The sequence below is a fragment of the Vulpes vulpes genome, chromosome 10 (assembly GCF_048418805.1).
Source record: "Vulpes vulpes isolate BD-2025 chromosome 10, VulVul3, whole genome shotgun sequence".
Taxonomy (NCBI): Eukaryota; Metazoa; Chordata; class Mammalia; order Carnivora; family Canidae; genus Vulpes; species Vulpes vulpes.
The window spans coordinates 46,809,689-46,821,007 of NC_132789.1; the positions used below are offsets into that span (position 1 = coordinate 46,809,689).

At 36.1% G+C, this 11,319-nt stretch overlaps 1 protein-coding gene across 15 annotated transcripts in view; it reads left to right on the plus strand.

The window, feature by feature from the left end:
• The window catches only part of TUT4 (terminal uridylyl transferase 4), a 113,862-nt gene extending 108,675 nt beyond the window's left edge, over positions 1–5,187 (plus strand). For 9 of the 15 annotated variants that reach the window (XM_072723948.1, XM_072723953.1, XM_072723949.1 and 6 more), the window contains 2 exons: positions 3,444–3,602; positions 4,449–5,187. In XM_072723948.1, coding sequence (XP_072580049.1) covers positions 3,444–3,602; positions 4,449–4,516 — 227 coding nt within the window. In that variant the 3' untranslated portion in view covers positions 4,517–5,187. The remainder of the gene's footprint in view (positions 1–3,443; positions 3,603–4,448) is intronic. The other 6 variants (XM_072723944.1, XM_072723947.1, XM_072723945.1 and 3 more) reach the window with 1 other exon arrangement.
• Positions 5,188–11,319: the final 6,132 nt, after the last annotated feature.

The following is an 11,319-nucleotide window of genomic DNA, read 5'->3' on the forward strand; positions in this document are numbered from 1 at the left end:
AAGCTGAAGGCAGACACTCAACTGCTGAGTCATCTGGGTGTCCCCCTTTTTAAAAAAAGCTTTGGCTTTATTTATTTTTTATAATATTTTATTTATTCACTTGATAGCACAAGCAGAGGTAGCAGCAGGCAGAGATAGAGGGAGAGGGAGAGGGAACCCGATGCAGGGCTCAGTCTCAGGACCCTGGAACATGACCTGAGCTAAGGCAGATGCTTAACCAGCTGAGCCACCCAGACGCCCTTGGCTTTAGTATTTAATCAAATCTTTGGCACTGGATTAAATTTCCCTATAAATGTATTTGTATTTCTTAAAACACACACACGCGCGTGCACACGCACACACACACACGAGACTATTATTACCAAACCCAGTGTCCTCTAATACCTAGTCCTTGTTCATCTTTACCTATTTTTCTTTTCTTTCTTTTCTTTTCTTTTCTTTTCTTTTCTTTTCTTTTCTTTTCTTTTCTTTTCTTTTCTTTCTTTTTTCTTTTTTTTTTCTTTTTTCTTTTCTTTTCTTTTCTTTTCTTTTCTTTTCTTTTCTTTTCTTTTCTTTTCTTTTCTTTTCTTTTCTTTTCTTTCTTTTTTTTTTTTTAACCCCCCTCTGCATGACTGTCAAGAAATTTTGGCACAGGTGCATGATTTACCTATTTTTCTGAAATTACTGTTGATTTTTTGGAATTAAGATTCAAACAAAGCCCCATACTTTATATATGGTTGTTCTCTTAAGCCTTCTTTAATTTATAATAGTTTTTCCTATTTTTTTTTTTCAAAACCCCATATAAACTTTAAGAAATAGAACTTCCCACATTCTGGTGTTGAGTGAAATTTTTTTTGGGGGGGGTGAATTTTATTTTGGGGGCATTGTTTAAATTGTACCTCTGTCCCCATATTTTCTGTAAATTGGTAGTTAGGTCCAGCGTCTGGATTAGATTCAGGTTAGTTTTGTTAGCAAGAATTTTACTTTTTGGTTGGTGCTATATGGTTCTTGTTCCCTCATTTTAAAAAGAACTTACTTTCTGTTCCTCTTTTGGTGACCTACGATGGATCAATGAATTAGGCGAAGTCAGGCTGTTCTATTCATTATTAAGTTCCTCATTAATTTTTACACAATAGTTGTAGCTGTCATAGATAATTATTGCTGATAACCATTATTTCACTATCGGTTGTAAAATGATGATTTTCTATTCACAATTTGTGATTCTTCTATAAAGAACTTTCCCTTATTAGCTAGTTGATTATCCTGAAATATAGTTTGTATGGGAAAAGTAGACTAAGCTTGATTCTTTCCCTTTATCAATTTTCAAAAGAAATACAGTACTTTTTTTTTTTTTTAAGATTTTATTCATTTATTCATGAGACACACACGGAGAGAGGCAGAGACACAGTCAGAGGGAGAAGTAGGCTTCCTGAGGGGAGCCCGATGCAGGACTCAATCCCAGGACCCCGGGATCACACCCTGAGCCAAAGTCAGATACCCAACCACTGAGCCACCCAGGCGTCCCTAAATACAGTACTTTTAAAACAAAAATAATGCTATTACTATTACCTAGAGCACTATGATGGAGGAGGTATCTCTGAACTCTTTGAACAATACAGATAATGCATTTTGCTGAGCAGAGATGCCAGAATGTGGGAACTCATTTAGATTTCCAAGGTCAAGGGATATATGGCATACATAGCCATTCTGTCACTCAACAAATGTTCACTGTATATATGTCATGACATGTACCTTGATAGTTACTGAGTTATGTAAACATGAACACAGACCCACCAGTGCCTTGCCCTTTGGTACAGTGGCTCAGTTTTTACAGTTCTAGTCCTCCGTGTACCATCACTAGTTGATCTCTTTACGCCTTAATGAACTAATTAACATCCCAGAAACACACCATACTGTCTCTTATCCCTAATTGTTAATTAATTTGTTCCATCTGCCTAGAAAGTCCTCTCCCTTACCTCTCTTGCTCACTCTCCCCTCCTTTTGCTTTGTGAGAAAGCTTGGCTTGATCACTCATCCCCCATCTTTAAATTTACCTTACTTTCTGCAGGACACCCTTAATTCTTGTTGATTCTATCCTCCAGTTGTGTTAGCTATCCCTTCTCTCCATGTTTGTATTATGAAAATATTTGGTTGTGAAAAATGGCCAAGGGAGATTGGAATGTATTCTAAGAAATACCTTTCTGTGTTAAAACATCGTTTCTCAATTCATCTGGACCTCAATATGTATGCCAAGTCTCGTTTAAAGAAAAACAATATACCTTGTAGTATAGCCTCAGCTCTTAGTTGTAACTTGATTTTATGAACTTCCATGAACCAGCTGCTTTTTTTTTTCTGGTTACCTCCCGAGAAGACTGAGCTTGTGAAGAATGTGTCTAGTATGGGTTTTAGTTTTTTTACTGTGTACTCCTCCCTATCCCGTACCTCCTAATTTGAGTTCCTGCTAGGAAGTTCAGTGAATGAGGACAGTGTCTTTCAGATTATTTCCTGCCACATTATGACCCTGAATGAGAAAAGTCACCAAAATGATCCAAAAGATTTAGTGAGTACTTTAAAAAGTTACACTTTGAAAGATTTACTTACAGATACATCTTAAAGGGACGTAGACTATGGGGTGGTTTGCCGTAGAAAGAATAGCACTCATAGTGTTTTTGAGTTCTTACTTACATACCAGAACTTCTGTAAGTCACATTACCTCTGTTATCTAATTTAATCCTCACAATAACCTGAGGTGCATAATAGAACCTTTATAATTTTTGGAATTGGTATTTGAACTTCAACCTCTTTGGCTCCAAAGCCCAAGTTCTCAACCATTACACCAAGTGCTTTAGTTTCTAATAGAATCAACTTTCAGGCCATGATATAATTATTTCTAGGATAGTTGGCATTGTCTTTAGGGTAAAATGTAAGCTCCTTAATGATGTACTGTAGTTCTTTGAAATGTAAATTTTACCTTACCCTGTCCAGCTTTTTTTCTTATCACTCCCTGCCTTTACTCCTTTCTTTGTATTGCTATTTGTTTTGCAGCTTCCCAAACTTCTGTGCTTTCCTGTTTATTGGCTACTGTACATGCTATTCCTTCTGTCTAAAATGCCCTCTTTGCCTCATTTTGCCTAACTTGTTCCTTGTGCTTAAAAATTCTATTTAATCATCCTAGAAAAACCTTCTCTATCCTTGAACCAAATATGTTAGTGCCCTCTCTAGAACACCTTCCACCCATCTATTACAGCAGTGACCACATATTATATGTCATCCTCTTGTATGTCTCTCTTAGGAGTAATTTGAACACAGTTACATATTTGATTCTTTAAAAACTTTGATATCCTCACATTTAGCATTGTTCTTGTCCAGTGTAGGTACTCAGTACATCTTTGTGGAATGAAGGTGTATTGAAATGAACAAACTGATGTTTTAAAGTATGTCTTTCCTGTCTTGTTAAAATGCAGAGCCAGGCTTTCCAGGACTAAATCCTCCAATTCCTTGGGAACATGCACCACGTCCCCATTTCCCTCTTGTCCCAGCTTCGTGGCCTTATGGTTTGCATCAAAACTTCATGCATCAGGGAAATGCCAGATTTCAGCCCAACAAACCGTTCTATACTCAAGGTACCGTTGCTTACAAATTCATTAACAGGCTGGGTGGGTTTTACTCTGGGACAAAGGAAGCTACGTGAAGGCCAGAAACAAGGAGTAAAATTTTATGCATTCAATAAATTGTGAGAGAGCATACTGTGTGTCAGGTGCATGTTGTTCAAGCAAGAATTAAGTAAAACTTGTATACCTAATGCATATTTTATTAGGAGAGCCAGGCATGTAAAATAGACAAGAATAGGACCAGAGTTAACAGAAGATATGGACATCAGGGATCAATTCACACAAGATTTTGACGTTTGAACTAGAGATACAGGATTTTTTTCCTGGAGATTACAGGAGAAGAGTTCTTAGCTGAAAAAATAATATAACTAGGAGTTCAAGAACTTAAGGGACTCAGGAAATGTTGACTGAATGAAATGATAACTTTAAGGGGAAGCCACTGGTGCAGATTCCATTTAGCCTTCCTAAACTATCCATGTACTACAGGGGCATCCCTGTATTATCAAGTGGCAGAGCACTGACTGTGCTTATTCTTCAGAGTAAAGAACTAGGGTTGAGGAAAGTTACTTTTGGTTATACAAGCCCTTTTAGGGCTCGGTGGGGTCATAGGGGGAGTCTGAAGTTCTTCCTTGGTGAAATTGTTGTTTTCCTCCTCTTCATCTCTCTTTTCTTTCACATACCATTTCCCTTCTGCCCTCCTCCTTCCCCTGCTAAATGTTTTGACATGTGTTATGTCCTCTTTACTGTATAAATAGAAAAAAAAAAAAAAAAAAGAACTAGCTACAAGTTAAATTCTAAGGGTTTTCAGATAAACAGGCACAAGCCTTTCAGTTTTCCTGTCTGTATTGTGTCCAACAGACAGATGTGCCACCCGTCGGTGTAGAGAGCGTTGTCCCCACCCACCAAGAGGAAACGTGTCGGAGTAATGCGAGTCCATTTTCTTTCAGCTGGTCTACCGATGCACAGCAACCAGCCAATCCTGCTGTCTCAAGGGTATCCGTACCTCAATGTCAGTTACATTCAGCAGAAAAAGTGACATTTAATGGAAAACAAAACAAATCAGGTCCTGATTTAAAATTTTAACACGTTTAGATAGCTTATTTAAATTCTAAGACTGTTTTTAAAGACTGTATTATTTGTATATAAATATGAACTATAGTTTTTACTAGTATCACCAAATTGAGTGATACAAATTTCATCTATTTTATTACCCTATTTTTAAGGGAATTTTGTTTTGTTTAATCTTGATGAATTGTATAAAGAGAGAATTTAAAAATTACATTCTTTATTTTCTATTAGCTGTATTCATACTTTGGTTGCTTCAGACTTTATATATATATTGTTCTTAAGAATTAGGAAAAACTTTCATGTGTTTTAAATTTGTCACTTCTATTCTTTACAGAACCTTGTAGTGCCAAAACTTTTTAAAAGGTAAAGAAAAGAAAAAAAAAAATAAAACTACAACATGAAGATTCAGAATTTTTTTCTTTTACATTCTTGTATATTGAAAATATTCAAACTTGAACAGAAAGTTGCTTTTGTCTGTATTTGAAGTAATTCTATTTTAAGTTAATAAATCTTTTTGACAAGAGTCAAATTTGGTTAATTCATATGGTTGTTAGATCATGGAAATACAATGTAACAATTTAGAGATTTGTTTTACTCTCTGTGAATAGAGTATTCAAAATTACAGAATTAGTTTTAGAGATCCAAGGATCTTTTTTATGTCTTTTACTGGATCTTCACAATACCCATATGAAGTTGACAGAAACATATGCTATCTCCATTCTATCATTGAGAAAACTGAGGTGCAAAACAAAGTGAAATCCAAGGTAGCACATTTATATGTTGGAAAGAGAATTGAAACAGATGTTTTGAAGGAGAGTTTTTAAGCACTGAGAGTGATACTGACAGAGTGGAGGGAGATATTTATTTACTGAAGTACTAGCATGTGCCAGACTATCCATTCTGAGTTCTCTTACTACCTGGAATGCACACTTCCCAAGATGGTTTTTACCAGTAATGGTTGTGGTCACTTGAGTATAGTTGAAATTAAAATTTTTGTATATCGGGTGGTGTTTTGGTACACTGCAGTGAGGTAATTTTATCTGAACACCCCCCTCCTCCAGTTATATATTTGCCAGGGATTTTGGACTAAATGATCGTATAGATTTGGAAATTTGCATTATAAGTAAATACAAACGTATTTTAAGGACAGTGTATTATCTTTGTTCTGCTTCCTCAGATATGCATTACTTAAATAGGAGACTACCTGGGCTTTTGCCATATTTTCCAGCTTGCAAGATGCTTGAAATCTATTGCAGGAGGTTGAGGGCTTTCCTGCCATATTTGCAGTCCTGAAAAGGTATTTATTAAATGTTAAGATCAGTATCTCTCAGAATCCTACTAAATGGTGGAGTTCGCTTATTTATTTTGTTAATGAGATAGCTGGCCCAGTTGTATGCTTTTGTGTTAAAATACAGGCATACCTCAGAATCTTGCAGGTTAGGTCCCAGATCACTGCAATAAAGTGAGTCAAATGCCTTTTTTGATTTTCCCAGTGTATAGAAGTTATGTTTACACTATTGTAGTTGATTAAGTGTGCAGTACCATTATGTTGAAAATTCACATCTTAATTTAAATATACTTTTATTGTAAAAAAAAATGCTAACCATCAGCTGAGCTTTAGTGAGTTGTAATCTTTTTTGCTGGTGGAAGGTCTTGACTTGATGCTGAGGGCTGACTGATCAGAGTGGTAGTTGGTGAAGGTTGGGATGACTGGCAATTTCTTGAAATAGGACAACTGAAGTTTGTCACACCAATCACCCTGTCATATCACCTGAACACTCAGGGCCATTGGGGTTAAAAGTTAGCCTAATTTCAGTATTGTTGTCTCAGGGAATAGGAAAGTCCAAAGAGGGAGAGAGACAGGGGAGTGGCCAGTCAACAGAGCAGTCAGAACAACCATTTGTTAGATTTGCTATTTTACATGGGCAGGATTTGTGGCACCCAAACCATGACACAGATTACTGTTACCAAAATACGATACAGACAACTTGGTGTCTCTGTCATATGCCATTAGACAAAAAAATCAATACACTTGTTTATGGAGGGTTGCCATAAACCTTGGTTTAAAAAAACAAAAAAACAAAAAAAACGCAGTATCTGTGAAGTGCAATGAAGGAATGCCTCTATGACTTGTGCCTCCTTTAGCAATTACCAGTGCTCATTAAATGGCAAAACTGTAGCAAGTGGAAAAATAGAATACTCTTAGTTTGTCATTTATACAGTAGCTGCTCAGTTTTAGAAGTATGCAAACTTCTCAAAGTTGTAAACTTTTGTGATTGTGAATTCAGATTCATTGTGGAGCAATTGAAAAGTGCTCAAATTATCAATCTTCTGCAGAGTACACATACACCCCACACATAAGATTGTATTGTTTTGAAATGTTTTGTATAATGTTTAATGACATGGAAATATTAATATTTTCAGTGTCATTAAAGATCATTCAAAACTGAATATTAATGATGTACCATTTATTTGTTTAGTCCTCTACTGATGGGCATTTCTGCTTTTCTCATATATAATAATATGTAAAATGATAGGATAAAGCTATTTTTGTGTTTATTATTCTAGTATGGTGAATTTATATTCATAAATGGGATTATTCAGTAAAAAGGATAAAGTTCTAAGTTCCTGCTACATACTGCCAAATTGCCTCCCGGAAAGCTGGTTACCGTTTCTGTGGTCCCAGCAAACAGTATATAAACTGTGTTGGTAAGCTTATCAAATAACTTTAAAGTCCAAACAATTCATTTTTTTTCCTTAAAGGATAATTTAAATGTATTAAAAAAAAAGGGGAGACATTAAATAAAAACAAAGTATAAAAATCAAAGTATAAAAAGATCATCAACCAGAAATAAATACCATTAATAGCTGGTGAACTTTATCCATTCCAACTTTTTGTTTATTTTCTCATTCACCCAATGTGGGATTAGAACTTGTGACTGAGATCCAAGAGCCACATGCTTTTCCAGCTGAGCCAGCTAGGCACCTTCCCCTAGCCCCAACGATCTTTCTTAAACATAGACATACATACATAGAGTTTCAAAAAAGTGGGCTCATATGCTGTTTACTAAATATAGCAAGTTGGGGCACCTGGGTGGCTCCGGTTCTGGTCCCCGGGGGTCTTGGGATCAAGTCCTGCAGTTGGGCTCCCCACAGCGAGTCTGCTTCTCCCTCTCCCTGTGTCTCTGCCTCTCTGTTTCTCATGAATAAATATAATCTAATATATATGTATATATATATATGTGTGTGTGTATGTGTGTATACATCATCAGATTAATTTCACTTGGATTTAACAAAAAAAATGTGAGATGAAATACTCAAAAGTTTTTTCCTAAACTTTAGTAGAAAAAAAGATTAGTTCTAAAAGATTCCCCTTAAAGTTTAGGACAATTCTAGAAAACATTAAAGAGGCTGGTAATTTTTTCCTAGTTTTCAGGTATGTTTTAGTTAGAGATCATGCATGACTCCTGTTATGAAAAAAATGTTTACCAGTTCCTCTACTTCTTGGTTATATTAATTTTTTAAAGATTTTATTTATTCATGAGAGACACAGAGAGAGGCAGAGACATAAGCAGAGGGAAAAGCAGGCTCCTCAGAGGAAGCCTGATGCAGGACTTGATCCCAGGACCCTGGGGAACATGACCTGAGCCAAAAGCAGATGCTCCAGAACTGAGCCACCCAGGTGTCCCTATATTATTTCTTATATAGACAATGTTCATATATAAGTTGAGTTCTACAATTATTTCCCATTGTTTTTATTTGTGAGATTTTATTTGTGAGAGACAGAGATAGCAAGAGAGAGCACAAGCAAGGGAGAGAGGGAGAAGCAGGGAACCTGATGCAGAGCTAGATCCCAGGACCCTAGGATCATAAACTGATCTGAAGGCAGATATTTAACTGACTGAGCCACCCAAGCATCCCTCTCTTTATGTTTTAAAGACAGCTTTGGCTAGGTATAAAATTCCTATCACTATTTTCTGCACACCTTTAGAGTCATAGGAGACCAGCTTCTGAAGTTTTCTCTTTTATATAAGACTTGATTTCTCTGCTTAGGTATATCCCTATAATCCTTTATATCTTAAATTCATTAGGATATTTCTTGAAGGTTTGCTTTTTATTTCAGGAAAATTTTATCTAATTTGCTCAATTCTCATTAATAATGTAAATTATGCCTATGTAGGATTTCAGGTTTTGTTTTTTTTTTTTTTTTTTTTTTTAAGATTTATTTATTTATATGAGAGAGAGAGAGAGGCAGAGAAACAGGAGGAGGGAGAAGCAGACTCCATGCCGGGAGCCTGGTGCGGGACTCGATCCTGGGACTCTAGGATAGCGCCCTGGGCCAAAGGCAGGCGCTAAACCGCTGAGCCACCCAGGGATCCCGATTTCAGGTATTTTATTATCTTTGTAGCTTTTAAGTTTTCTATGATTTTCAGTATTTATTTCCTCCAGCCTATTTTCTCTATGCCTTATTTTATACTGTTTTCTAAAAAGGCTTTTCTCCAATTTTTCAGATCTTCATTTAAGCTCTATTAAGCTTATTTTCCATCTTAGGTTTTAATATCATCTTTGAACTTCTTTTATACTTTGTGCATTTTTTTAAAACATCACTTTGCTATAGTCTTTGTGAAGAACTTACCACTTTAACTTTCTGTAGGGAGTGACCAACATCTGTGATCATTCTTATCTCAATACTTATTTAACCTTAGGTCACTCTATATGATAGAAATAATGGAAAGAGGCTAGAGGAATGAGCTTTCAGTTGGGTTATTATATTGGAAGACTTTCACCATACTTTAGGAAGTGAAATCAATTTAGTGGTTTACATCCAATATTAAAAACATACTAAAAAAAATACTGTACAGGAAATAGATCAGTTTTACATAAAAATTTTTTTCCTGACATGTTTTAGTTACAGAATATAACTTTTAGTGTACAGATGTAAAATGTTTCTTAATATAGACTAGTCAAAGTTAGAATACTACAGTTCCAAGACCTGTCCAGTAGGCTAGCACACAGATGACAGAAATGGCTCTCAGCCAAGTTTGTCTTTAGCTCCACCTCTTCTGGAATTCAGTAATATACCAAATCTTTAGAGAGATGTTCAACACATCCCACTCAAGAACTCTTAGCTCTTTGAACTAATGAAAGAATGGGAACAATCTATTTCCTGCTATAGTTTGGCTGTACTATTGATTCAGATTTCACCATATACCTAATAAGTAAGTATGCGTTTATAGTTTGTTTGGGGAGGCTTATTTCGGTTATTAAAAGCTGCATGGGTTTTTTTTTGGTGGGGGGAGGAGGGGCAGGAGCAGGTATTTGAATTTATCTTAGACTTTAAAGTGAATATTTTAACAATAATACAGGATGATAACTTGATTGGTTCATAGGTCATTAAACCAGAGACATTTCTTTGGATCTCGATCATTTTGGTAAAGAAATAACTAACTGCTGGGACTCTATTAACAGATGTAAATAGAGGTGCTTATATTGAATCCTTAAAGGCAGTCCTATATATAGTTGTATAATGGATAACAATAGCTCTTATGGTCAACTTTTATTAGCTCAAATATCATCAGAAGAATCTCTGAAGAATGTGAAATTTCAAATATCCCAAAATGCTTTAACATTGCTGCAAAAGTTCAAGTCAACAGCAATCAAAAGAATGTTTATTTTATGACCAGATAAAGCTTCCCAGGAAACTGGATCCTGTGAGGCAGCTGGTCTTCATAATTCTTGCTGGGTCCAGAGCTGCAGGAAGTCAAAATTGTTCCCTCTCCCCACTCCTTTTTTTTCACTTTTCCCTTTTTAAAGGAGGAAAGGTAAGTACTGGTAGACTGAATACCCCCCCCCCCCCCCCATTGTCAACGCCTGTGGACACCTTGCAGTTCTTATTTTGCTTCTGAATCCTCAGACTTAGCTTCTTCAACATACTGTCTCCTAATTCTCCTTTCTTGAATGGCTCCTTTCCATTTTCAGTTGGTTGATTGCACTGCTTCCTTTCACCAGTGTTGAGTGTTGCCAATGATTCTGTTGTTCTGTTGTTGGCTTTTCTTACATAAACACACACCTCATGGGCAATCAATTCCACTTAATTCTACTTCTTTCACAGTTACCTAAATGTTGTCAATTCAGGGTTAGATCTCTTGGCTCAACTCCAGTTCCTATTTATATTACAGCAGTCTCTAATTACACTTTAGGATAAACTGAATGCATCATTTTTTCCTACCAACACAACTTTCACCATATGCCCCTCTAAATCCTGGCCTCTCCCTGTTCTATTTTATAGCCTTGTGAATGAATGGCACTGTTTTCCAGCAATACAGGTCAAAACCCTGAGGGGTTATTAGATAATTTCTTTTCAGTCTTAGTACCTTACTGCTGACTATTCTTGGATAAATGTCAGTGCTTACAAGATAAAGGCTGAGCACCATAACCTAGAATCCAAGGCTCTTGGGGAAGAAGAACATACATTATATTATGTTATATAAAAGGTATTTAAGTTTCATTGTTGAACTGTTCAACGTAACTGGTCCAGAGAAGCCTTAGCTTATGATCCAATGATCCAGAGAAGCCTTACTTTTGAATGCATTTTCTTCTTACAAAGCTGCTGCTAACTCGTCAGTTTTCCTACTACTATTCCTACATGGTCCTGGGGGGG